The 26,198-nt window shown below is 49.8% G+C and overlaps 9 protein-coding genes across 12 annotated transcripts; 4 read left to right on the top strand and 5 right to left on the bottom strand.

Annotated features, from left to right (window-relative positions):
* The first annotated feature begins 16 nt into the window (after positions 1 to 16).
* Positions 17 to 1,001, top strand: FVEG_05089 (hypothetical protein). The gene is made up of 2 exons (XM_018893112.1): positions 17 to 271; positions 333 to 1,001. Exons 1-2 carry the CDS (start codon positions 137 to 139, stop codon positions 702 to 704), a joined length of 507 nt encoding a protein of 168 aa, XP_018749932.1. The 5' UTR covers positions 17 to 136; the 3' UTR covers positions 705 to 1,001.
* FVEG_05088 (adenosinetriphosphatase) lies at positions 238 to 3,909 on the bottom strand. The gene is made up of 3 exons (XM_018893111.1): positions 3,507 to 3,909; positions 1,348 to 3,448; positions 238 to 1,295 (listed from the first exon to the last, which is right to left on the bottom strand). Exons 1-3 carry the CDS (start codon positions 3,594 to 3,596, stop codon positions 1,075 to 1,077), a joined length of 2,412 nt encoding a protein of 803 aa, XP_018749931.1. The 5' UTR covers positions 3,597 to 3,909; the 3' UTR covers positions 238 to 1,074.
* Positions 3,910 to 4,167: 258 nt separating this feature from the next.
* On the bottom strand, positions 4,168 to 6,665 carry FVEG_05087 (oligomeric Golgi complex subunit 6). Of its 2 annotated transcripts, XM_018893110.1 has the most exons (3): positions 6,086 to 6,628; positions 4,758 to 6,036; positions 4,181 to 4,620 (listed from the first exon to the last, which is right to left on the bottom strand). In XM_018893110.1, the coding sequence occupies exons 1-3, from the start codon at positions 6,398 to 6,400 to the stop codon at positions 4,565 to 4,567; spliced, it is 1,650 nt and encodes a 549-aa protein (XP_018749930.1). In that variant the 5' UTR covers positions 6,401 to 6,628; the 3' UTR covers positions 4,181 to 4,564. The 2 variants fall into 2 exon arrangements, with proteins under 2 accessions (XP_018749929.1, XP_018749930.1); XM_018893109.1 differs by having other exon boundaries at positions 4,168 to 6,036; positions 6,086 to 6,665.
* A 49-nt stretch (positions 6,666 to 6,714) lies between these two features.
* Positions 6,715 to 10,714, top strand: FVEG_05086 (hypothetical protein). Its single transcript, XM_018893108.1, has 3 exons — positions 6,715 to 7,855; positions 7,909 to 8,629; positions 8,682 to 10,714. The coding sequence occupies exons 1-3, from the start codon at positions 7,182 to 7,184 to the stop codon at positions 9,987 to 9,989; spliced, it is 2,703 nt and encodes a 900-aa protein (XP_018749928.1). The 5' UTR covers positions 6,715 to 7,181; the 3' UTR covers positions 9,990 to 10,714.
* A 1,262-nt stretch (positions 10,715 to 11,976) lies between these two features.
* Positions 11,977 to 15,259, top strand: FVEG_05085 (solute carrier family 25, member 46). 2 transcript variants are annotated; one of them, XM_018893106.1, is made up of 9 exons: positions 11,977 to 12,086; positions 12,147 to 13,102; positions 13,179 to 13,248; positions 13,316 to 13,351; positions 13,441 to 13,573; positions 13,627 to 13,719; positions 13,779 to 13,835; positions 13,899 to 14,370; positions 14,428 to 15,259. In XM_018893106.1, the coding sequence occupies exons 2-9, from the start codon at positions 13,065 to 13,067 to the stop codon at positions 14,459 to 14,461; spliced, it is 933 nt and encodes a 310-aa protein (XP_018749926.1). In that variant the 5' UTR covers positions 11,977 to 12,086; positions 12,147 to 13,064; the 3' UTR covers positions 14,462 to 15,259. The 2 variants fall into 2 exon arrangements, with proteins under 2 accessions (XP_018749926.1, XP_018749927.1); XM_018893107.1 differs by having other exon boundaries at positions 12,086 to 13,102.
* On the bottom strand, positions 15,143 to 17,515 carry FVEG_05084 (DnaJ like subfamily C member 3). Its single transcript, XM_018893105.1, has 3 exons — positions 17,481 to 17,515; positions 16,128 to 17,423; positions 15,143 to 16,076 (listed from the first exon to the last, which is right to left on the bottom strand). Exons 2-3 carry the CDS (start codon positions 17,109 to 17,111, stop codon positions 15,492 to 15,494), a joined length of 1,569 nt encoding a protein of 522 aa, XP_018749925.1. The 5' UTR covers positions 17,112 to 17,423; positions 17,481 to 17,515; the 3' UTR covers positions 15,143 to 15,491.
* A 162-nt stretch (positions 17,516 to 17,677) lies between these two features.
* FVEG_05083 (hypothetical protein) lies at positions 17,678 to 19,906 on the top strand. Its single transcript, XM_018893104.1, has one exon. It carries the CDS (start codon positions 17,902 to 17,904, stop codon positions 18,817 to 18,819), a length of 918 nt encoding a protein of 305 aa, XP_018749924.1. The 5' UTR covers positions 17,678 to 17,901; the 3' UTR covers positions 18,820 to 19,906.
* On the bottom strand, positions 18,798 to 22,648 carry FVEG_15593 (DNA repair and recombination protein RAD54 and RAD54-like protein). 2 transcript variants are annotated; one of them, XM_018904767.1, is made up of 9 exons: positions 22,226 to 22,648; positions 21,904 to 22,066; positions 21,629 to 21,796; positions 20,907 to 21,564; positions 19,946 to 20,859; positions 19,772 to 19,890; positions 19,644 to 19,723; positions 19,430 to 19,589; positions 18,798 to 19,324 (listed from the first exon to the last, which is right to left on the bottom strand). In XM_018904767.1, exons 1-9 carry the CDS (start codon positions 22,291 to 22,293, stop codon positions 18,958 to 18,960), a joined length of 2,697 nt encoding a protein of 898 aa, XP_018749922.1. In that variant the 5' UTR covers positions 22,294 to 22,648; the 3' UTR covers positions 18,798 to 18,957. The 2 variants fall into 2 exon arrangements, with proteins under 2 accessions (XP_018749922.1, XP_018749923.1); XM_018904768.1 differs by having other exon boundaries at positions 18,798 to 19,589.
* A 262-nt stretch (positions 22,649 to 22,910) lies between these two features.
* FVEG_05080 (hypothetical protein) lies at positions 22,911 to 25,647 on the bottom strand. Its single transcript, XM_018893103.1, has 2 exons — positions 25,159 to 25,647; positions 22,911 to 25,104 (listed from the first exon to the last, which is right to left on the bottom strand). Exons 1-2 carry the CDS (start codon positions 25,389 to 25,391, stop codon positions 23,613 to 23,615), a joined length of 1,725 nt encoding a protein of 574 aa, XP_018749921.1. The 5' UTR covers positions 25,392 to 25,647; the 3' UTR covers positions 22,911 to 23,612.
* Between the last annotated feature and the right edge of the window lie 551 nt (positions 25,648 to 26,198).

Genomic DNA, 26,198 nt, shown 5'->3' with positions numbered 1-26,198 from the left:
CCAAATTTTAGAGAGCCTCTGCTAGTTGGAGGATATCGAACAATTGACCGTGATAAGCAACTGGTGAACCAGCAACACTTCAGGCCTGCCAGACAAGCGAGTCAACACTCAATTGGAAAGAAGGGACAAATTCGCCATGTCTTCCCCCGTAGCAAAGGCTGCGCGCCGTGTGACACACGAGCTTCATGGTGTTGTCGTCTCTGCTGGCCTAATGGACAAGACTGTCAAGGTCCGAGTCGGCGGTCAAAAATGGAACAAGATCGTCAACAAGGTAAGAGAGCTCCCAAGTGCACTTCGTAGCATCAAGAACACAGGCTAAAATAAGTATCTAGTGGTTTGCCGACCCTAAGCACTATCTCGTCCACGATCCCAACTCATCACTCCGAACCGGCGATGTCGTTTCCATTGTCCCTGGATGGCCAACCTCCCAGCACAAGCGTCACGTTGTCAAGCGCATTATTGCGCCCTATGGAACGCCCACCGCGGAGCGCCCTCCCGTGCCTACGTTGGGGCAAAGGATAGCGGATTACGAGGCCAAGAAGGCCAAAAAGGATGAGCGAAGGGCGGCGAGAAGGCAAGAAGAGGAGAATCAGAGGCTCGAAGAGAAGCGTTTGGAAAACGAAAAGAAGGAGGCCAAACGCAAAGCGTGGGAGGAAGCTCAGCAGAAACGTAAACCTCAGACCTTGGCAAGCGACGTCGATTAAACTAATTCAACCTTGATATTACGACACATGACTGCAACCCTCCAGGTGATGAGATAGAAATGGACAATGCGGGAAGCCTGATTTTTGGGACAAGGCAACAGGAACAGAGGGCTTGAACGCGTAGGCTCTGTACGATATCATGTGGTGGTGGTGGTGGTCGGGGGGTTGGGGGTTGGGGGTTGGGGGTTCTTAAACCAACTGTACTATTCGTAACATATAAATGACACACTAGACATTCAGCCCGTTTACAACTCCTCTACCCGTAGCCCAGTGTGTCGGACTGGGGTTGTGCTATCCATGATGCCCCTGCGCGTATAATGTACCTGTGCCCTTTTGTTACATGTTGTATACCAGAATAATTGCAGTCTATCTATCCTCCCCTTTCTCCAAACTCTGTCGCCCAGTCTTCGTACTCTTTTAGACCAGCCTTACTGACACTCGGCCTTATGGTCGTCAAACTCGCCTCGAAATCGGACAATTGAATTGGCCGGATCTCATCCATGGTCATGTGTAACAGTGCCTCTCCAAGGGATCGCAATGGTCCCATGGCTGCATCCTTGGCCAAGGCCGTAATGTCTGAACCTGAAAAGCCTGTGATCACAAATCAGTTGGGTTTGCATGAAGGTATGAAACAACTACCCACCATCTGTCAATTCCACCAACTTGAGGATATCATCATTAGACAAGTCGTGTTTCTGCTGGCCCAGAAGGGTCCTGAGCTGTGTCTCGCGAGTGGTCGGTTCAGGTAACGGGATGTATTGCCGTCGCACAAAACGTCTTCGAGCCGCCTCGTCAATTGCCCAGGGGAGGTTCGTCGCCGCTAACACAAGGACTCGGTTGGCGTCCCCCCTTTCCTTGTCTTTCTCGGTCGCTTCTCTTCCAGCAGCAGCACGCTGAAGATCGCTCCACTGAATAAGAAACTCTGTCTTGATCCTCATCGTGGCTTCGTGCTCTCCAGACCCTGATCTCTGTGAAAGCAGCGAGTCGATCTCGTCCACAAAGATAATACTGGGTGCCAGTGTCCGGGCCAATCCAAAAAGAGCTCGAACGAGCTTTTCTGACTCGCCCAAGTACTTGCTTGTCAGGCTGCTTGCTGAAATCGAAAAGAATGTTGACTTAGACTCTGTTGCCACAGCCCGCGCGAGCATAGTCTTTCCTGTTCCTGGCGGTCCAAATAGGAGCATTCCTCTGGCTGGTTCTCGGAGGCCCATGAAAAGATCGGGTCGTAAAAATGGATAAACAACAGTCTCTCGAAGTGCGTTCTTTGCAATTTCAAGACCAGCCACATCACTCCAATGAACTTCGTCACCTTGAACGACAATATCGTTCAATATTTGCTTCGCGGCAGCTGCATCAACACCAGCGGGCAGGTTTTTCAAAATTTGCTTCTTCTTTTTTTTCCATTCACTCATATCGTCAGGAGACTTTTCCAAAGCCTCTGATTCAGACCCTTCGGAATCATCTTCTTGGGAACCGGCTTCTATAGGAGCCTCTTTCTCCTTCATTCGACGCGGTCTGGAACTTGTCCCATTCGTGTCATCGTCAGAGGCGCTTGAGGTGGAGACTTGCCGAACCTTACGTTCACGCCGCCTTGACCTATCTCTGCTCTCAGCATGCGGCCTCGAGGGTTTCAAAGATCTTCCAGGCTGTCTCGCTGCTGGACTACGAGTTGGTAAGTTGTTTGACACACTTCTCCTCTCTGATGCTTCTCCAGAATCGTCGCCGGTCTCAGTATCGTTGGCTCGCTCTTGCCTCGACACCTTGCGTGGTGATGGTGAAGCGAATCCGTTACGCGAGTTGGGCAGTCGATCCATTCGATTTGTGTAAGCATCTGATGGAGGTAAATCTTGATACGAAGACGAATTTAGAGCACTGGAAGCAGCAGTGACCGATAGCATGGATGGGCGGGCGTAACAGTACTCATCAGAGTGTCGTGTATTTCCTGAAGGTTCTCCATCAAGATCGCGGTCCTTTGGCACAACCAAACGTCTCGAGTGGCTGTCCCATTGCGTTGGTACTGGTCTGCGAATTTGATCCAAGGAAGTGCGAGAGCTAGGGCTCGCTGTTGCTGGAGTGGACTCAGACTGGGTCCCCCTTGCGAATCTTTCCCTTGAACTGAGCGCGCTCCATGCCAAAGTCGCTGCTTTGCTTGATCCTTCGGCGAGTGGCTTTGCTGGCTTTCGTGGCTTGGTGGGCTTTTCTCCTAATTTACCGGAACGTAAAGTCGTCCTCATGGTGTGCTTTTCTGGACTTGGTGTCCGTAAAGTCTTGTTCGGTCTCGATGGTAGGGCTGGTCCTCCAGGCGATGCAGATCGAGAGAGCGACGGGAACGCCGTGTTTGGATCTAGATGTGTGCTGGGTCCATCCACGATAGCAAGTTCTGATGATGTACGTCGAGGCTGTGATGGACGGTGTGGAAGGGTTGGCCGTGATAGCTCAGAATACTGCATGGCGGTGATTGTGCCCTGTCCAAGGGAACCTCTTCCCTCGGGCATACTTGGTCGCTTTGTCAACTTGCCGGCTGATTGTTGCGGGGTAGTCGTCTCTTCTTGCCGTGAGATCCTCAGAGCTTCCAGGAGATCAATTCGTTCTTTACATTGTAATTCCAGCTGTTTCAGTGCCTCTTGTAAGGCTTTCTCGGTGTCTGTACGTGGGCCATATGCGGGGGGTGCCCGATTTGCGTTGTAATCATAGATCTGATCCAGGGCAGCTCGCCAATGTCGCATGGCTTCTATCTCATTACCCTACGACCCAAGTCAGTGATTAGTAGATAATTGAGGAAGCGAAATAGCTAAAACTTACCTGGCCTTCATAGTAGATAGCAGTTGAGCAACTTAGATAACTATCATCGTAGGTCTTCTGCAAAACAGCCAGGGCCCTGTTTCGTAACATGGCTCCCACAGAAAACCACTACCATAGTAGCCCAGAGACTGGCTTGAGTTGCGCCCTAGCCCGCCGACTGTGAAAGGCTGCCGTTGTGTTGACTGTTATGTGTTTGGCGAGCAAAGCAGATTGTGGCAGGTTGTTTAGGTGGGGACGCGTTTGGGCTGAGGAATCGAATTGATGATCCAATGCCTTGATATAGCAGGGTCGCGCACGTTGTGGTGTTTGGTATGATTGAACATAAGACGTGATCGAGTCAAGGTCGATGGTATAAGGCACTGTCCTTGCTGATGATAGTTAAACGTGATCAAGTTGATCGACCTGCATGCCTGACATGGATTAGCAGGTTAAACTTGGGCAGGCGGTGACGTAGTCAAGGATCGCACCGCCCACCCTAGTCGCAATAGATGGTGGCGGGGTAGACAATGAGCCTCATACCTACCTAGCTACATACTACAAATGAGCTGAGCTACCTTATGATAAGGCAGAGCGCTCAACAACTGCTGTGGAAACATCCAGTGTAAGGCCAATCGTTTATTTGTGATTCAGCCGTTGGCAAATGATCAACCTGAGAGAGTACGCGAGTTATTAGGCACTGTTATAATTTTGCACTTCTGCTCAGTTGTATTTCTAGCTTCTCTACATGCTTACTCCTGCGTCTCATATATATCGCCCCTTTTGTCTATGAAAGTAACACGCGAATCTCGGCGGTTGTTCTAGGGAAAACCGACCGCAGACCTTCGTCCTCTTCTGTATCAACAGATTCATCATCCCCCTCAGTAATAACCTCTTCAAGCTGTTCAAAGTCATTGCAGAACTGTTCTGCTGCCTCCTCCGTAATTTGTCGAGCCAACTTCGAATCCTGCAGGTGCTTCAAATTATCCATGGCGTCCATGAGTGCTGATGGTAGAAAGTCATCCAATGTCTGGCTTGCTTCAGCGAGCTCTTTCTCTTCCAACAATGAAGCGTTCTTGTCGTCATCCTCCTCCAGCTTCGTGAAAATTGCGTCCAACCCTGACCCCTTTCGAAGGAACTGGTATTGACTTGCTATTAGTCCTTTAGCTGCATCATCTGACTTCGCTCGCAGTCGTTTAGTACGACGTTGTGTGAATTCGAACGGCTCTAGACATGCTATCGCAAAAGATATACAATTAATCAGGAAGATCGCACCGTTCTGGGCATTCATGTTCTTAGCCATGTTTTCACAACCCGACATGAACGGTTCAAAGGCTTCTGAAAGCACACTCTCGAACTCGCTCTCGCGATCCTCCGATGTCGATAAGGAGGAGTCGTAAGTTTTGCTGATGGCCTTGAGCTGTTTGAGCGAATCTTGTAAAAATGCAGGTGGGCCAAGGTCTAATGGAGCGTGCTGGAATTCTCCCTGTAGAGTTGCAATGTGATCTCTGACAAGTGCTCGGAACTGGCGTAAGGCCTCTGTTTCCAGGCCTCCAATCAACTCTACCAAATTGGAGTTGGGACCGAGCGTTTTTTGGAAAGTGATCCGGTAAAAATTGATCAGATTTGCGAGTTTATAGGCGGGTATGGTGTCTTCGTTGGCTTGGATCACCTGCTCCATCCTTTGGCGAAGCACGCGGGCCGCTCCAGAGATGTCGCGGTCGACTAGGTCGTTCAGTGCCTTAAGCGCATTAAAGTCAGCCTCGGCCTCATCGTCCTCTGCAATTAGGCGCCAGATCTCTGCGTCTCGGCCGGATTTGAAACCCTTGGCAAGTTCTTCCCCCTCTGCGACAAACAAAACCTCCAATGCCTCACGTTCACTGACAGTGGCTGAATGTATCCAAGCCAGCATGTCACCCACGTAGCGTAGCGGATCATGTGCCAGCATGTCGATGGGCTTGACAGAGGGATCTTCTGTACCAGAGGGCGAGGCACCTGTCAAAGCGACATAGAAGGAGTCTGAAAGGATTCGTTCTCGAGCCTCGGAGAAGAAGTCGAGGCAGTTTTGGAACAGTGACGGCCTTTCGGCAAGAACTCGCAATCCCCGGCGAATTGATGAGTTCATCTGTGGATTTTCGAGATTCAGTGTCTTGAACTCTCGCTGTATCCATTTGTAAAGCTTTTGGAAACCAAGATTGATGTTCTTCGACGTCTGCTCCATCAGTTCTAGACCCAGAGTCTGTTTCTCGAACCCAAGGAGTATCTCGCAATCCTTGCTTATCTTTTTCGCTTTGCTTAAAGCATCGAAGAAGCGGTCATCTACTGGCTCGGCTGTTTGAGTAAGTGCGGCAACCTCATTCTCCGACATGACAAAATGTTTCTTGAAGGCACCGAGCAGCTCTTGCTTCACCTCAACCTGTCTCTTTTGGTCCAAGAGAGAGGATGCCTCGGAGAGTGCAGGCAATGTCTGCCTATGAGCTTCGACAACTTGGTTTTTCATGTCCTCGTAACCATTGTTAAGCTTGTCAATGGTCGTTTTGATACGCCGAAGTTGCTATTGTCATGTTGGTACGGTTTCCTGTAAAACAAATGCTTGAACCCACCTCTGCAACCCGCCCAAATTCGGCAATAACTTCTCCATTACTGTCAATGACTTCTTTTTGTAGGTCTAATCGAACACGTCGACGAGTTTCGGCATCGTTTTGGATCCCACGTCCATCAAGAAGAGCGAGAGCGTCTCGAAACTCTGTATCAGAATGAGTCGTCGAAAGGACACTGGTCACTTTGGATGTAAGCGGAGTGATCCCTCTCGGTGTCGAGGGAGTTTGTGGATAGCCATCTGGAGCAAGGAGTCCCGAAACAGAGGCATCTCTCATAGGTAGGCTCTTCAATGACAATGGGCGATCTGTAGGTGCCATATTGCAGTAAACCAGCAGTAACGCTGCTCAGTCGAGTTGTTGCCGCCGGCAAACTTTAACTTACTCCGCGCAAGTCCATGGACCGACCGAGCTCGATGGAGCAACAGAGTAAATCTGGAAATTTGGAATCTAAAACCAACAGTGATCACGAGCGGTCCCTATATAGATACTCCGTATAAGACCAGGGCAATCATGTAGATGGGAGTGCCAGGTGTTGGAAAGGGTGCATGGAAGAGGAAGGTGGTGTGTAGCCATTCATTGGGTCTTATCGGTATTTGTCTGGCAGAATCGCACACCGCTCTGTAGCGTCATGCCAGCGGCTGGTGATGCCTGGAGCATTAAACTGTCTGCCTATCATCAGCCTGCAAGTGATTTATTCACTTTTGTTTCAGGTCAGAGGCGCATGGTTTCCTTGTGGTCTCCAACTCCATTTGCTTAGACTCTGTCACACCGGACCGTTCCCTTGCTTGGAGTAGGCATGTGCCTTGGGTCACGCTTATCGTGATCAACGTCCCCTCGTGACCTTGGGTTACCTATCCTCCATATTTCACTATCATTTAACGAATAAAGCTACGTTCGGCGTAATTCCTGGATCACCAAGTTCAACAAAGTTCAAGTCCAATTATTCCATCATCAAGGTGGAAGGAAGCAACCCTTGCTCGTCTCCCATTTTCGGCAAGACAACAATCCAGCATCAACATCATCAATCGCCTTCGAACCGCCTCGACCCCAAACCAACATGCCCACCTATCTTTACGCTTGATTATCGAAAGAACTCGATATGTCCTCCAAGTTATTCTCCCGATCGAAATTCTCCGCAAGAGGGTCACGGTCGTTTTATGAACAGCTCCGTTCTGGCGATGATGACGAATACGATCCCGGCATCGATGAAGAGAACCTTGGTCATCAGTTTGATGACGATTTTCATCCCGAAGGACTCGATATTGGCGATAGCCGCATGACAATAGAAAGTGCAGCTCTGAACCCAAAGGGCAAAGGAAGGGCTAAGGCACTAAGGAAGCAGGCGCAAAGTCCCGGTGGACCCTCGCCGCGATGGCACCAGCAGGACGACGACGGTGACAACGAGGTGCCGGCATCGTTACTCATGGAGCCAAACGAAGTAGTAAACTTACCCCCCACATCGCCCAGACGAGCAGCACCATCGAACAATCCCCAAAGTCTAGAAGCTGCAGGCCCATCATCAGCACGGGCAAGGGCGCAGTGGGAAGCAGCCACAGCTCAGCAACAACTTCATCAAGAGAATAGGTATGGGGTGCCCGCTGGACCACAACCTATGCCCGTGGCTAGGGGCTTGATAGCGAGTAATCCGAGGGAGAAAGCACTCTGGCGATGGGTTAACACCTCAAATCTAGACAGCTTTATGCGGGATGTTTACGACTATTATGAAGGTGGGGGACTGTGGTGCATTCTGTGTGCTAACGCTCTATGGCTCTTGTAAGTATTCGGTCACCAAGGTGCGAAACATGAGTGGCTAATCGGTGCTTCAGAGAGACACTTTTCGTCGCGGTGTTGCTCACCTTCCTTTGTCAATGCATTGACTATTCAAAGATTCCACACAGCAAATCCTTACATGAGGTTGTAGTTCCCCAATGTACGCGCAAAATGTCGGGTCTCTGGAACCTGGCGATTTGGCTTTACACATTCTTCTTCATTTGGAAGTGTGTACAATACTTTGTGGAGATTCGCCGCCTCCTCTACATCAGGGACTTCTACATTTACTTGCTGGATATTCCGGAACAAGACATGCAAACTGTTTCGTGGCAGGATATTGTGGCTCGTATCATGGCGCTGCGTGAACAGAACCCGAAGACTGCAACAAACATCACACCGAAACTGAGACAGTTTATTGGCAGCCAGTCGAAAGAACGGCTTGATGCACACGATATTGCTAATCGACTCATGCGCAAAGAGAATTACCTCATTGCGATGATCAACAAGGATGTCCTGAACTTGTCTTTGCCAGTTCCGTTTCTTCGCGGCCGCCAGCTATTTTCCAAGACTATGGAATGGTATCTTCATTACTGCATCCTTGATATGGCCTTCAACGAGTTGGGCCAAGTTCAGCAGGACTTTTTGCGCCCGGATCGCAGACGTCTCTTGAGCCAAAAACTGAAGCAGCGGTTGATGTTCGCGGGGTTTCTAAATCTTATCTTCGCGCCTGTTGTGCTTGCATATGTTGTCATTGTTTACTTCTTCACTTATTATTATGTCAGTAGTTTAGCCCAGTTACTCTGTTCTTCGAAAGCTAATTCCGGTACAGGAGTACACAAAGGATCCCAAGCAAGCTGCAGCGCGCAAGTACACTTCTCTAGCAGAATGGAAATTCCGCGAATTCAACGAACTGCCACATATATTTTACGAAAGGCTGCACATGTCTTATCCATTCGCCACTCGGTATATCGATCAGTTCCCCAAGAGGATGACTGAAGATATTGCGCGAACCATCGCTTTCATGACAGGTGCAATTACTGCCATTCTCGCTGTAGGCTCTATTCTTGACTCGGAGCTTTTTATTAACTTCGAGATCACGAAAGACAGGCCAGTCCTATTCTATCTCGGAATCTTTGGTGCCATTTGGGCTATCACCCGAGGAATGGTGTCCGAAGAGACATTAGTATTCAATCCCGAATATGCCTTGATGAATGTGATTGAGTACACACACTACATGCCCGATCACTGGAAGAATAAGCTTCACAGCTTCGAGGTTAAACAGGAATTTGCAGAGCTTTACAAGATGAAAGTGGTCATTTTCCTCGAGGAGGTGATGGGCATAGTGACGACGCCTATGTTGCTCTTGTTTTCACTGCCTAAGTGCAGTGACCAGATCGTCGATTTCTTCCGCGAATTCACAATCCACGTTGACGGCCTTGGCTATGTCTGCTCCTTTGCGGTATTCGACTTTCAGAAAGGACCAGGAAATACGGGCCATCAGGGGCAACGACCGGATGTTCGTGAGGACTACTACTCAACGAAGCACAACAAGATGGCCGCATCCTACTTTGGGTTCCTTGACAACTACGTTACCAACCCCAAGACTGGTATTCCCGGTCATACACCGTTTGGAGGAAAACCAGCCTTTCACCCACCTCCAGCTTTCCCAGGGCTTGCCTCTCCATCATTAGGAGCAGACATGCAGGGTTCTCATATTGGTCGCGCGGAAACGGGACATGCCAGAAGTAGAGCCCCCGGTGGACGAGGTCCACGTACGGGACCAATACCACAGCCCTCCCCAATGGCGTCTGTCCTGTTGGATCAACATCATCAACCTGCTGGGGTGAACATGGGTGCACGTAGTCTTCATTGGTCAAGGTATCCGCGAGGATTCCGCGGGGAAAGCCAAATAACTGAAGAAGCTGAAGATAGCGCCATGAGGCGAACTGGGGAAGATGACGAACTGTACGAGCCAGGGGGGGAACTAGGTGAATCGACCTGGGAAACGTCCCCCGCAAAAGGGGTGACACGGGAGAACAGTGCAGCCAATACAGACGATCCTGGTGAAGGGGTACTGGGCATGATATACCAGCTTCAGCAAACGCAGCGATCCCGGCGCGGTGGGGGCATGGTCTGATATAGAACATCTCTCGGGGGGGGGGGTTCATTCATTCATTTATCTTCCCATTTTGGGTGAACCACATGGCGTCAAGGCGAGTACTGGAAGTTATCTCCCCGGAATACCCTTCTCCTTGGAAAACGGAGGTGGATTTTATTGTCGCTTTGCGTAGATTGGGTTTTGTTTATTGCGACTATCTGTCTTGTGACTGGCAGTGAAGGATTCGGCATCGGAGCGTCGGCCAGTGTACTTGGGTGGCAGGAGCAGACTCTTGGGTACCTATAAATGAATAGGTAAGCCCACTACGTATATTTAGAGTAAAACATTGTACCCATTATCGAGCTCTTGGAAACTGTTCAAACTGGTTTGCTAGGTACTCTCAGGTTTATACGACAGGCAAACAAATTCCAAAGAGAAGATCGGGGTTGGGGCGATAAATCCGAGGCCGTGAAATGTATGTGTCTCGGGATAACGACGAGTCGTAATTAATGATAATACCGAGGCCGTTTGCACAAACAAAACACAGTCAGCGGGAAGTTTCTTGCACGGAGACTACATACGGTAGGTAGGTGGCAAATGGAGGAAATGGGAGAGGGGATTTAGAAGAGGGTGTGATGTTGACGATATTAAAAAGGAGCTTATTCGGACGAGTTGCAAACATAAATAAGCGGTGTCTTTCAGGCATCTGTCTGATAAGCCAGAGTCAAACATGGACCATTCATTAATCAATGTTGCAATGCGTATTCGTCAATCTTTGAGTGACTGTGTTCCTCTAAACCTCCACTGCTTGGCTGATGACCATTTCCTAGACGAGTTTTTGCCGTGGAAGTCCAACGTGGGTAGTAGGTACATAGGTAGTCTATCCAGTTTGAGGACGAGCTTGTCGAGGACCGATTGATTAGAGAGAGAGAATTGGGTCCCCGAACTGATTGATAACCTAATTCCAGTGTGTGAGACCCCCTGTCATGCCCTGATCCCTGGGTTGCAACCAGGCTCATGATTCGGTGAAAGATGAGATTCGACCGCTGCAAGTCCAACGTAACACCCACCCTGGTGTTTGTACAGGTCTGGGCATAAATCAATATTCAAACTAATCAAATATCTCCTTCGATATGCGCGTAACCTCAACTATGAGTACTAAGTTGACAGCAAGCCTGATTCACGTCGCCTGCCATGCTAATGTGAGCTTCCAAACTCCCTACGCTTTCCCTTGCCTAAACATTAGAAGCAATTGACATGCTTCTTGTCGAATGGAGAGATGGATGAATCGGATGGATACACCGCGTGGTCACGATGCCTCATCCATGGATATTACCTTAGTCATAGGTGTGCTCTGGCTCTAGGTTGTGGAGTTGATCCAGTCCAGCCACTGACTTGGCCTCAGATCGAGAAAGTTAGTAGTAAATGAATGAATGAATGAATGTCTGAAGGATGAAATAAGAAGGAAATATCACCCTCTAGGCATCAAGATAACTATTCCTCTGCCTCGTGTTCCAGTCAGATATTTATATTTCTCGCAACGGCATGCTGTTAACCTCGGCCGTTATTCGTGTGTGTACGTGTGTGTGTAAGCTAAAGACAGATATGTACTGATATTGATCTTGATTCCAAACCCGACAAGACGGTTACAGGGATTATGATATGATGTGAAGTGACGCTGATCCACTCTGCAAACAAGCAAATTGGCCAGTTTACGTACAGAGATGAGCATCTACCTATGTACTAAGTCTAGTGCAGATAGATGGATGGCCTTTCTACTGTGTCTCTGTATGACCTGCCACGCCTTTCTTGGGCGCCAATGCGCGCTGAGCTGAGAGACAATCAAATGTAGGTACGAATACATACAAACAGAATATCCGTACCGTTGGTAAACATGTCAGGCCTCAATTTGCAGCAAGGCCAGCATTCGTGGGTAACTGCAGTACTTGAAGATAAATTTGTGATATTAGGGCCAAGTCCACCACCATGACAATTATTTACACCTACCTACCTTAGTCTCTCATAACTGCTTCGGCGATAGGTACTTAGATAAACCGATAATGGATACGACTGCACTTCCGCGGGCATATAATAAGCGCAACAGGAGATGGCGGAGAAATGGACAACACCATGGAAGTACCTCGTCTCACAATTTAGCAATGGAAAATACCTCGCTGTTTGCTAACTTCACCTTAGTCCATTGTTATCTGAGCCGACGCGCCGAGCTCCCTGAACGACGCTAGTTCAAACGACAGATACAGATGGAGGCCCTAATCTAGAGGAGGGGGAGGGGGAAAAGAGAAGACGCATACTCAGTTATGCAGACAGAGACAGAGGTAGCTTTGCAGCAATAATTTGACGGAAGGGTACTTGCCGTAGCTCCCGTTCCGGACTCCGAGGCCGTAAACGGAGCTGTCTCGTCCCCAGAGGAAAGGAAAAAAAAAAAATCTAGGCAGTTTGGGAGGGACTCTAGGGACTGCCCTGGACAGCCCAGAGGGTACCTAGCTCCAGAGCCTACCTACAAGGACTTAACCTGGCCGGGAGTTTTTCCCGCGCTGTCCAATTCAGACTAATAACCTAGGTAGGTAAGAGTAGAAGAATAGGTACCTACCTAGTAGAACACCACTACCACCACCACGACCAGCCTCCATCTGAACTACTTTTTTGCTCCATCGCCTCCGCTCGGCTTTGGACTTCTTTCTTGCATTTCTTACTTACACTTCAACTGCCGGCGACAAGACTCGTACTCATCATTCATTGATCGGTGTATTCGAATAGACCGAGGCGAATCAAGAACACGGCTCGGATATAGCAACCACTTTGCACGGTCTTTTCAGCTCCAGCAAGTCGAGGCCATATTTTTCGCCCCGAACTTAGTATCTAGGGCCTTATCTCAACTTGAACATCGTCATCGTTTTAGCGACCATCCTCCGGCGCAACTCCATATCTTGAGCCTCCTGCAGTCCCCGTACACGACATAGCCGACTCCATCCACGGCACAGATCGCTCGCCGTCACTTTTATAGCAGCAATTGCCCCGATACCTCCTCCAGTCGCCAACCTGGCGGCCCTCGAGACCAAGCCTTTCGGCGGAGCATCGGAAGCTGTGGCCGCCATGGCCCAGCCAAGTGCAGAGCCAGTCGAAGAATACGAGTGAGCACACCTCAGCACCCTCATCAAGATGGTCATGTACATCTCAGGGCCTCGAAATTGACTGTTTCTCGCACAGCTATGAATCTCTCCCGCCCAACTTCTCCCTCCTGCAGAACATGGCGGCAGGCGCCTTTGCCGGCATAGCAGTATGAATCCCTCGCCTCGGACAAGCAATACAAAGTTATACCGGGCTAATCTTGCGTCTTCCTACAGGAGCACACTGCCATGTATCCCATTGATGCAATCAAGGTATGCTCATACCCTGCACTCTCTCTATGCCTGCTTGCTTGCTTTGCTTCGCTTTGCTTTGTCGATCTCGAGTCTGACACATTTCTTAGACCAGAATGCAAATCCTCAACCCCAGCACCACACCGGCCTACTCGGGCGTCATTCGTAATACCGTTCAGATTGCCCGCACCGAGGGATTCTTCAGCTTATGGCGCGGCATGTCCAGTGTCATAGTTGGAGCTGGTAAGTCAACCACGTCATGGACAGGCCTATTAACCGTTGCTAAAACCGCTTAGGTCCTGCGCATGCCGTCTACTTTGCAACATACGAAGCAGTCAAACATGCCATGGGCGGTAACCAGGCCGGTGTACATCATCCCCTCGCTGCTGGTAAATATCCAATTTCTGCTCAGTTTCCGATCTGACAGCCACTGACTAAATTTCTGCAGCCACCAGCGGTGCCGCTGCGACTATTGCTAGCGACGCGTTCATGAACCCTTTCGATGGTACGCCCCCTACGCCGCAACCTTTCGAGCACCTAGAATACGGTCGCTGACAACCCTGTACAGTCATCAAGCAGCGCATGCAGATTCAAAATTCGAGCAAGATGTACCGATCCATGCTGGACTGCGCCAAGTATGTCTACAAGTCCGAGGGCTTGGGCGCTTTCTACATCTCGTACCCCACGACACTGTCCATGACAGTCCCCTTCACAGCTCTACAGTTCCTCGCATACGAGTCTATTTCAACCGCCATGAACCCCGCAAAGAACTACGACCCCTTGACACATTGTTTGGCCGGTGCCGTTGCTGGTGGTTTTGCTGCTGGTCTTACCACCCCCATGGATGTCATCAAGACTATGCTCCAGACTCGGGGAACCTCCACCGACCCCGAAGTGAGAAGCGTCAACAGTTTTATCGGAGGCTGCCGCCTACTATATCAGAGAGCCGGGTTCAAAGGCTTCTTCAAGGGTGTGCGACCTCGCATTGTTACCACAATGCCCAGCACAGCTATCTGCTGGTCGGCATATGAGTTCTCAAAGTATGTGACATGGCTGAATCAAACTGGTAACTGAAACTAATGCTTAAATCTAACTAGGTCCTATTTCATCAAGCGCAACGATGCTGCTTGAACATGACATCTAAGTCTTGGAATGCTTGGATGACCGACCTCAACTCTGCATAGATTTGCAACCATATTCGACACCCTGCGATTATCTTCATGAGAGATGGATTTGGGAGCGAGGACGCTTTAGAGAGCATGGCTATGGGACTGAGACGGCTACAACGACAACATCCGAAATACCCTTGAACCCTTGAACAGAAACCTTTTGATTCGACGCTTCCCCGATTGGGTTCGAGCCCTTTATACCAAGGACCTCTACCGACTTTGCATCTGACCACGACCTCTCAAAGGACGATGGCTGAGTAAAGATCGAGGCAAGCGACGGATCGTGTACATAAAGAAATACCATCACTTTTACGAACGAAAAAATCGGAGAGCGGCGACATGGATGGGAAACGGATGAGTTATTGCGAGTGTTGATTCACGCAGTTAGACAGCGGAAGAGTGTTATGATAGGTTGTCTGTTATTACTTATGTCAAAATACGAAGCGAAAATGCTTTGGCATTATACAATTTCCAACCGGGCTTGATTCACACATTATCTTGGATCTAGCACAAGCTGTGACTATCCGGATTGGCGCAATGGGTTTGTGTCTGTTCCCTAAGGCTGCAATGCGTGTGTCCATTGCGATGTCGCTGTAGCGCCGACGTCGGCGGTGGGTGATATTGTACCGAGGCCGAGCAACCACGCACGCTTCATCGGGGTACTAAAAAAACTAGGCAAATAGATAGATTGACATGTTGATTTGATTTGGATGCTTTACTTGCGGTATAAAGATAGAATTCTCAAGGTATACGATCTCACTATATACTGTTCTTGACGAAAGTGAGCGATCTGCGGAAACTCCGACGCCATTAACCCCTATACTCCTGTTGGAGAGAGAGCCCAGCCCTTCTTGGTCTCTAGACAAAGACGTAGATACCAGCAAAGACTCCCTCCCGATCAAGCAAGTAAAACTGCCTCTGTAGTTGACCCCTTCGCTATCTAACTCCTCAGTAGTATCTTTTGCAAAACTTCAAAATCTGTCGTGTGCTTCCTAGAATCCAAATGGTTGACCACCGAACTGGAACTTGATATTAGGACCACCGCCGCCACCGCCTTGCTGGAACATGAATGGATGACCGCCACCACCGAAGGGGTTGCCCTGTCCCTGGAAAGGGTTTGGTCTCTCTTGGGAGTTAGGATCATCGCCACGGTCGAAACGGGCACGTAATTCGGGGTCACTAAGAACTTCATATGCCTCGTTGATGCTGGCCATCTTCTTCTCGGCCTCTTCTTTGGGGATACCTTGTTTGGCGGCCTTGTCAGGGTGGAAGATCTTTGATTGTTTGCGGTAGGCGGACTTGATTTGGCGCTCGTCGGCGTCGTTCTCGACACCAAGCACCTTGTAGTAGTCCTTGGTCTTGCTGCGTTTGAGGGCAATGTGAGCCTTGTTAAGGACTGGGTTAACCTTCTCCTTCAGATCGGGGCGGATCTCGGCGGCCTTCTCGAGGGTAGCAATGGCGGCGTCGTAAAGCTCACTCTTGAGTTGAGCCTTACCCTTATGAAGAAGACCCCAGAAAGAGTCAGGGTTGAGTTGTAGTGACTCGTCACAGTACTTGGCGGCTTCTTTGTGGGTTGACTATGGCAGAGTTAGTAATATGCAGGGATTGTACGAGGCCGAAGAACTCACTTCGGTGTATGCTTGACAAGTCATCTCGATCAAGTTCTCCAAAAGTTGGATACGGGCGGTCTTGGGGATGCTCTTGTTCTTCTTAAGCTCCTCCACCTGGTTTCGGACATCAGGCACCAAGCCAGAACCATCGGCAGTACCGACCAATGCCCTGCCCGCCGTGGTGGGTTGGCCTCGGCTTAGTTGTCCCTGGATCTTCTTGTATGCTTTCTCAACCTTTTTCTCCTGCTTGTGCAACTTCTTGCAGATCTTGGAATCAGGATCTGACTGAAGACACTTCTTGACTTGTCCAATACCGTTCTCCAGGTCACCCAAAGCGTAGAACGAAGTCGCGGAAATAACGATGTGGGGAGAAGTGTCACCGGGCTTCATGTGAAGGACATGTTGCAAATCGCTGAGAGCGAGTTCGACATCGCCGAGCTCGAAGCGACAGTGCGCTCGGAGTTCACGCAGATGAGGAGATCGACTGGCGACAACGATTGCAGTACCGGCGTGGCTGACACACTCTTCCCACTTCCCGCCCTTGCTAGCCATGTCAGCTAGATGAGCTGCCAGCTTGGCCTCTTCCAACTCGACAAACTCAGCCGACTTGGGAGCCTTTCCAGCAAGGCCGTACTGGGCCTTTGCGGCATCCCAGTCTCCAGCCTTGGCACGAAGCCTGGCGAGTTGAAGATGGGCTCCCTCAAAGCCAGGCTTGAGGGACAGGACTTTGTTGAAATCGTCAGTTGCCTGCGAGGTTCGGCCGAGTGAGAGATATGCGGTGGCCCGCTTGAAGAGGGAAAGGTAGTTCGTCGGGTCGCGGGCGATGGCAGCATCGTAGTACATGAGGGCTTCACTGGTCTCGCCGCGGGATAGATGCGACTGCGCCTTGGTCAAGAGGTTCGCAACAGGGAGATCGGCCGGGATATCTTGCGGCGAAAGGGCGCTGGCAGTTGCGAGAAAGGCCGTAGCGACCACTGCCAGACCAGCAAGATTGAGATGCATCTTGATCAAGTTTGTTCGAGTCCAACCAAGTACACTATCGATAGGTCGAGGGGCAAATCGCAGGCGATATATGTCGATTGAAGGGTGCTAATGATAATGCATCGACTTCAATAGGTGCAATAGTTGACGACGAGTACACGACGACAACGATGACGAAGTCTGCTCGGGTATAGAGGAATTGGAACAAAGAAAGAAAGAAAGAAAGGAGCGTTCTAGCAATTGACAAGGGACAAAAAGGACAACTCTACTTGTTAAAAGAAGCCAACAACCGGAAAAGGCGACACCTCTCAACTTAGCCGGGAAAGTTAACTTCTGTCAGCCAGGTACATGGATCAGTCTGGAATGTCATAGGTGGCCACAAGTACTTGCCTACCAACCCTGACGAGCCACCCCCTTCTTCCCCCAAAGTCGGGCTCGAGTCTACTGGTACGAGTCTGCGAGTCTAGCATGTTCTGGCTGCAGGAATTAGCGGCGGGCACTATAACTTAGTACACTCAGGGACCGAATCATTTTCTGCCACTGCAGTTGCAGGGGTTCCCACCTCCAAATCTATTAATTGACGGGAACCACAGGGCAGGCACGGGCTGCAGCTAGAGCCTAGACCTAGGTTGTTCTGTGGCGTCACCATCTCGACCGCCAATGATTGATTGTTTTGTTTTGTTGATGCACCTCAAACTTGGAGACTTCCACACCAAACCCGCTCCTTGATTCAAGACAGAGAGAGACATTCATTCACCTGCTCTCTCTCGCACTCACTCACTCACTCACTCACTCAATCAATCAATCAATCATGGCGCATCATCGTCTCCTCAGCCAAGATTCGGCCATTTTCTCTCCCTCAGTTGCTCGTATCGCCGCTTCCACCGCCCGCGACTGGTCCTATATCGACGCCTGGCTCTCCTCTAAATTCCACCCTCGACCAGTCCCGTCTTTCGAGCGCAACAACGACACTCTCAAAGCCCTATTAGCTCTCGCCTCTGTCAACGAAGCTGCCGATGATGAGCGCAACCTGGTAGCTAAGTCTGAAGCAACTGCTTTGCAGGAACTCACCGACTCTGAGAAGAAGATCGACAAAACCAGCCGGCCACTGAGGGAAGGCCTCATTGAAGCCGTAGAACACAACCTGCCTACCGATGGCCACACCGCTCTTGATGCCATTGCCAATATGGCGCTCCAATTCGGAGTCGCCTTCCCAGAGCCCGACACACTAGGCCAGCGCATGTGCCAACTTCAAGCAAGCATCCACGATGCTGAACAGATGAAGGCCCGCGTCGAGGTCCTCCACAAACATATCGACGACGAAGCAGCTCGAATAAAGGAACTTCTCAAAGAGCTACAGACAGATGACTACCAGCCTCCAGCACATTTGGCCAAACAGAACCTCGACATGCAGCGCAAGGTCAAGGCATTGTCCGCCAAGCTACCTGAGCTTCAAGACAAGGTTGCTGCTCTGGCTGCATCCGCCGACTCCTCGCACCCGACCATTGCCGACCTTGCTCGTGACGAACAAGAATACCTGTCAGTGTTATCACGAAAGAAGGAGCTCGACGTCCAGCTGGCCACCTTTCAAGGTCTTCCTAGCAATCCAGATGTGGCCAGGGCTGAACTCGAAGAGCTTCGAGATCAATTACGTTCTGTAGAATCGCAGCGTGATGCTGTCTTTGAAGGCTTAGTGGAACGTGAAAGTCCTGTTAAGCGACGACGCTGAGCTTGTTTTATTTGATCCTTGGCCCGATACTATACATTAATGAACCTTGGACGCTGTCAACTGTACTTCCGCATCAAGTCGACACACCAGGCAAATAACGCTCAATACCTATCTATATAACCAAACTGGAATCAGTCGCTATGGGTTTCGCCGCCCTTTACCTGCCACGGCGCCACCCAACCTTCCAAACTGTCTACCCAACCCAATTCTTTTGGCCGGCACTGGAGGAGCGGGTGCTGGCTCTTTCTGGGGAATCGTTTGCAAGCCGACACCCCGTGTCTCCTTGCCTTTGACGTCTACCGCTCCATCGCCAATGCGGAGTTCACTGACCCCAATTGGTGGTATTTCGTCACCATCCATGTTGTTCTGACGCTGCGCGCGTCTAGCTCGTTCCTGCACACTTCGGAACTTTTCCAGTAGCTCAACCCATCGTATGTTCCCATCTTCCCTGCTCTTGAGTCGATTGGGTCTGTCAAAATTGGAGCTGCTTGTAGCTGGAGGAGCCCTGCCCATAGGTTAGCTTACCACAAAAGCTAGTACATGCAGCTTGGAGTTCAGAGCTAAGCAACCCTTGCCCAACACGCCCACTATAAAGCAATCTTCAACTTACGTTCGAGGTGCTGCATGTAGATAGCCTATAGAGCTGACGCTATTGAGTCTGTTCTTCAGCGCGGCAAATGCCGAGGACTGCGGTAGAAGCATGAGGATACCATACATGCACTTGTATAAGTATGGGTACTTCTCAGGTTCCAGTAGTTGTAGTCGTAAGTCTGGACGGGCTGTTAGTTCGTGTACGACAAGTGAATGACGGACACTACGCTTACAAGTAAAGACGGGTGACTCGATAAGCTGTACGAGTTTGTCTACTTGAATGAGCATGTTGACTGTCATGTCCAATTCGCCGCTGAAGCATGTCAGTTTAAGTAGCATATTCTATTACGCCTGCGCTTACAAGATCTGTAGCAAGTTATAAGCTTGCTCGTAGGCTTGGGCGAGCAAGCAAAGCGAGAAGGTAGCGACAGCATTATAGCACCACGATCGAAACAATGCCACGAATAGCGTTTGACCGTCCTTGAAGTTGTCAGTATTCTTGTCTTGAAATGCAGCCTGGGAGGAGTTCCCCTACCTTTGTTTCAAGGTTTCGTAATCTTTTTCGAACGTCTGCTAGCTGTGGAGCAGTAATCAGGTTGTTATTGAGGTTCTGCACCATTATGCTTGCGAATTCGACGTCTTCCTCTTTCTCGATGCAGTCTGCCAGTGTCCTGTAAATCCTCTCCGGGCTCAAGCTTAAACACAGTTGCCGAATAATGAGATTTCCTCGAGTTTCAAGCAGCTTTCGATCTGTTGAGAAAAGTTGTAAGAGATTGACCATGAAATTTGCAAAGTAGTCGTCCTCTGTATTCCTCGAGATTTGTGAGAGAAGTTGAAGATCCTTGGTAACCACGGCGTCTGAGGGATCGGATAATGTCTTGAGCAACGCTGGGAACGTGCCATCGTTGAAAGCGAGGACCTTTCGGGGAGCTTTCCTGTGTAGCATAATAAGCCACGTCAAGGCCGCCACCCGGGTCGCTTCGTGATCGTTGAGGAAGAGGAGAGTCAGAGAGTTGACGGCGGCGGCGTAGTCCAGATCAGCTTGTGTCTGCGTAACACTGATATCAGCGGGAGTCGATATTGAGCGGCCTTGAGCAGGCGTAGGACTGCGGAGATCGAGGTCTCTGGAGCTTGATAGGGATGCTCTGTTGCTGTTGTTGCTCTCGGGTCCCTTTTCTCCGGGAACTGACAGTCGAGAGGTTGAGAGGTGTTGAGGCGGTTGAGCAGGAGGCGGCGGTTGACTCAACTCCGAGTCGTCAGAGAGCGAAACGACATAGTCCATCAGGCATGTGTTGACCCGGGTTGCTGCTTGATGGATGGTCTCTTTGGTGCTGGCCATAGCTGGAAGCATATGGGCGAGGATCTTGGGCGTAAAGGGAAGGACTTCTTCAGGGCAAATATCTAGAAATTCAACAACCCATCTTAGTGACTCGAGGAGACAATCCTCCTCTTACGCCATGTCAGCCGTCGTCCAAGGAACTTGAAGGATAACAAACCTAGCGGAGAATCGAGCGTGGCAGTAAGTATCTGAAGAATCTCCTTGTAGTTTATCTCGACATCTTGTCCGGGAATCCAATCCTCTCCACTATCGTCATCATCATCGAGTGCGGCGTCTGAGTCGAGCTCATCTCCTTCCTCAAAGTCAGGGTTTATCGATTCGCTATCGATCGAGTCTTGTCGTTTCCGCTTGGCACCCTCTTTAGACCGTTTGCTTTCCAAGATGCCCTTCTTTATACGCGCAATGCGCTTGATCTCGTTCAAAAACTTATCCAAGCAGGTTTGTGTGGCAACCCTCACGTCCGAATTCTGGTCAGATAGGAACTTGAGAAGACCTCCAAGGAAGTCCGGGAGATACGTGACAAGCTCCAGGTCGGGTATAGAATCGAGTAACGTGATCCATCCCACGAGGAACTGCCGAGTGAAAGGATTAATAACCCAAATGCGCTCTTTCAAGAGTGGGATAAATCGAGGCAGGGAGAACGCTGTTGGCAAGTGAGAGTTCTCGCCTAGCGACACTTTGTCATCGCCATCGAACTCCGGCGGTGTCTCAAGGATAGAGACATATGAAGCAGCAGACTCAGATACAATATCTTTTACGAGTCGATCCAGCAGTTCCGCTCCGTTTTTGACTGACAGCTCCGAGTCCGCCCCAAGCTGGAAGCCAAGCATATTAGTATGGTCGACTTATCAAATATGAAGCCCGGAGGGGAGAACATACCTTGCAAAGCTGATCAAAGATACTATTAAAATACACCAATATTTCTCCCTTTGCAACCTTGGCTATATTGTACATGGCCTCGCAAGCATAATACCTTACTCTTGCATCTTGGTCGGTGAAACATGCTAGGACAGGGGGGACAATCTTGGCGAGATATCTCGGTAGTTCCTGGTTTGTAAGTTAGATGTAGACTCTTGGGGAAGACTGAGGTACTGGATCTCTTCTGCCAAGGTATCCAGTATTGAGACGGGGAGATGCCGTAGATTAAAACGTACCGGACCAAGCGCAATAGCGGCGGCAGCGAGGCCTATTAAACCGCCATTTCTAGCATGAGGCTGATGCACAGCGTACGCATAGTCATTACACAGCTGCTCCAGAATATCATGGACTCGCTGATAGTCCTTGACACTGACGAGATCTCTAATTACACGTTCAAGCCTAAGGTATGAAAGTCAGCATTTGCATCTGTGGAGCTTGAGAGCAATGGTAGTAGGTCATCGGACCGAGGTGTGACGTCTTGGCGAAGGTGAAAGCAGAGAGCTATCAAGAAAATAGCTGGGAGTATACTGGATATCTGTGGTGGGAAGTGAGACATACTCCAGAGCCCCGATCTTGCGTTTGTCGTAGAGCTTATCATTAAGGGCACGTTGGATGTTGGCATCCATAGCTGTAGCTCATTCACATCGTCCGCTAGGCGCGACGAGATAGCGGTAGGTAGATAGGTAGGTAGGTAGCTTGCTTGCTTGCTTGCTTGCTTGCTTGCTTGCTTGCTGGCTGGCTGGGTCACTCAGTGGAGAAAGATAGGTAGGGGTGACAGATTATCTAATGATGACAGAATAAGAACGAACGAGAGTCCCTCTGAAGTGGTAAAGAAAAGTAAGGTAAGGTAGAGCTTGGTTTAAGCTTGGAGCTGTTGTCGTAGGTAGGAATTAAGTTACAAAGTGGTTGGCTCGTTTGAGATGGAGCAGGGAATCTTGCTTCCATCCACGCACTGTATGGTAACCTGGACAGGGAAGGAGTTAGCCCCACGAGTCTCGACTTTTCCAATGGGGGACGTCCACCTTTTAGGACTTTGTACTCCGTGCCCATGATCTGAGTACGGACGCCTTCTATTCGGACGCGTCTACTTTTGTGTTTCAACTCTGTTGAACCTTGAGATTGAGTTTCGTTTGTTTGTTGATTATAGAAAAGTAGAAGAGTACCTGCCTAAGGTACTTGCTATTAACCATTGACTCTTGCTTATCTGCTGCCTGCATGAACGAGGCTTGCACAAACTTTATCATATCCCAAAGCAATATATATATTTATCTACTAATTCCTACACCATCATCGGCGTCAATAACAAGTCCATTCTAGAGCATGCAAATTCATATCAACCCGCATGACGATCGGAATGTCTTTCTCATGAAATATGCACGCGTCCACGAATCAAACGCCTCAAGGCTTCATGCTTTTTGCCCCTCATCGTGACCCCTCGTGCGAGAAATCGACGTCACTCAACTACCACCACTAGGCCCATGTGATGGACGGCAAGCCCGGTTGTTCATCTGCCCAATGCCAACGTTAATAAAGCCTCAAAGGAACTCCTTCGGCGAGGCTAAGGGCACACTTCATCACCACCTACCGCAAGGCACTTGTTGTTTATCATCCAGACCCAAGTCTCACAATTCCGGACTTTATGAGCTTCTAGACCAAGACTTGCCTACACACTGTCCTGTAGAGAGCAGAGCTTGCTTCCAAACCAGGTAGTCAAACAATTACACTTTGTGGTAGTGATACATCTCAATGTCTTAGACAATATCACGATTGTCGACGAGAAGAGAAAGTGAGACAGAACTATTCATAAATTCATCATTGCACCTCGCAAACGATCTATCATGACAGTTCCCGTCGGTCTAATCTAAACAGAACTTTTGATGACTTCGCAAGCAGAAACTAGCACAAATATATACAGCAAAATGCCAGTCTGTCGGTCGTGTTTCGTCTAATGGTGATGGCCTGAAAGGTCACCGTTCTGAATCGCCTGCTGGCACTTAGCAAGGATCGCCGCCTGTCGAGAAACCTCTGCGAGCCTTCCAATAACCTGCTGGTTGCCGTTGGCGAACCCATACAACGCATAAGGGATGTTGACCTCGTCACAGAACTCCTGGACGAGCTTCTGTGTTGCGCGCAGATTATGACGCGGTACGCGAGGGAAGAGATGGTGAATAACCTGGAACTGAAGTCCACCATGGAAGAAGTCAAGCCACTCAGGACAATCAATGTCCATAGTGGTTCGGAGCTGCCTCTGTGGGAACGACTCCTGAGGTCCCAGCTCAACTGTGCTCATTGCAAAGTGAGACAAGACAATCTGAACATGAAGAGGCGAGGCGGTGATGTTGCTGATCATGACAAAGTAAAATCTGGTCCAGTTGTCAGGGAGAAGGTTGTATACCAGACCATAGCCGAACCAGGTCCAGAAGAAAACCTGTCCAATGATCTCAAGCCACCAGATAACCAAGCCAGGCCCTTTCTTTGGACCTCGGCCCATGATGAGGTGGTCCCATGAGAGTCGGTAGAGGTTGAAACGAGCCAGTGCAAGCAGTGGGTAGTAAGTCCAGGCCTGAACTCTAAGCAGAACCTTTGCCACAGCATCATAGTTCATGACTCTCTCGTAGTATGTTGATCTCAAGCTGCCTAGGAGACGGTGGGAGACGGCAAAGAGAGGCATGTGCTCAATATCAGGGTCGTGCTCCGGCGCATTGGTAATAACGTGGTGCACGTTGTGATTGCGCTTCCACCATCCTATTGACAAACCTCCCATGAAGTCGGCGATCAGGGCTCCGATGCAAGAATCAACGAGGTAGCTATGGGTGATGCCCATGTGCCCGGCATCGTGGACTGTGAACGAGAGCTGATGCCAGAGGGCACCCAGAAGAAAGGCGCTTAGAGCGTACCATTCGTGGTGGAGGCAGAAAGCTGAACCGACTGCCAATGCAGTGTATCGAAAGAATTCGATTCCATAAGCCTTGTAGTTGCAGTTGTACAGCCCTGTGTCGTAGACCTTCTGGTGAAGCTCGCGATATTTGGCAACGATCTTGGCTTGTGTTTCCTTGTCGGGAGGAGGGTACTTGTCGAGGTCGAGGCTGATATGCTCGCGAGTAATGGTATCAAGATACGACATGCCATCAAGATCTGGCTCTTCTACGCTAGAAGCAGATGATATCGAGGGTGCGCGAGCTCCGTCCTTCTTGTTGGTCTTTCGTTGTCTCACTCCGGCGGCCTCTTCCTCGTCGAAGACTGGTGATGGGACACGGGTTGACGGAGCGCTCGAGTCTTGGTCTTTGTGGGATTCCCGGTGGGCGTTAGCTCGTTCGATCTCTTCGTGTGTACGGTAAGCGCCTCCCTGGATAGGCGGCAGGAAGTTTTCCCAAGTTCCCTCGATTCGACCGATGCGATAGCGCAGGACTTTCTGGCGTGTCTCAAAACAGTGTAGACTATTCATCAGATTAGCATTGGCCTTGTAGACACTGGATTTGTTTGTAGCCTACGCATCGATTTCATCAGAAGCATCCTTGCCCACCATGTGAAGCATAGCCTTATCACCTCCGGGGTGATAGGGCATCCAAGCATCCATCTTAATGACTTGGTTATGGAATATAGTAACATGCTTGCCTTCAGCGATCAAGGCTTCAATCTCGTCCCTGGTCATAAGTTTTGGTATCTTCTCGGGCGCATCACCTGCCAGAGGCGGCAGGCCTGTAACGACAGCGCTATGGGCCATGGTGAAGTACAGATTGAAACAGAGGCAAGAATACCTCTGACAACAAAACCGCTAGAAAAAACGTGGAGGACTCTGCTGCACCAAACGACAGAACAGTCCAGGGCTGGGTGTCTCCAAGCGAGGGATGAATGGGGGAGTACAGGATTTAAATGTGTAAGTTAAAAAGGGGCCGGTTTAAGCTTGCTGTCGAATCATATGCAGCTCAATTCACCGCATCTTATCAGTTCCTTCAGCGAAGTGCGTGCCATATGCTAGCACCGGCAGTGGTGGAGCGGCGCAGGTGGTAGCACACCTCACTTCTAACAAAGTGGCCCGATCTCTCCGCTGTAACGGAGGGGCTCAGGTGGAATTGGGGATAGACAGGTAATGATTTACCCCGCCACCAGTTGGAAGGCCGCCTTCAAGATTGACTTACAAGCTTCCATCTCGTAACATTCCTAGACCCCTGATTTCAGCAATTATTGTCACAAAAGGCTCCATCGCTGCATACGCAAGTGTCTGTTCCTGAATCTAGGCACCAAAATTAGTTACAGGCAGCGGCGACCCAATCGAGACACAGGCTACCCAGACAGGCGACAGGATCTCCAACCTGGTGGGGATTATGCAGGCCATGGATCACCGATACCATGTTGCTTTTGATCAGTGACAACGATTGACATCCGGATTTCCGCTATTGTAAAGTTCTTCGGGTTCCCAAGACCCCGTGTTCACCGATTGGTGAGCTCAGATGCTTTGCATTCTCCATCATTCACAACAGCGTAAGCCAATTGATGCTTCACTCCCAGCTACAACTCGAAAAGAGACGAA

The sequence above is a fragment of the Fusarium verticillioides genome, chromosome 4, assembly GCF_000149555.1.
Source record: "Fusarium verticillioides 7600 chromosome 4, whole genome shotgun sequence".
Taxonomy (NCBI): Eukaryota; Fungi; Ascomycota; class Sordariomycetes; order Hypocreales; family Nectriaceae; genus Fusarium; species Fusarium verticillioides.
Note: the sequence above shows the minus strand (reverse complement) of the source record. Positions and strands in the feature narration are given on the sequence as shown.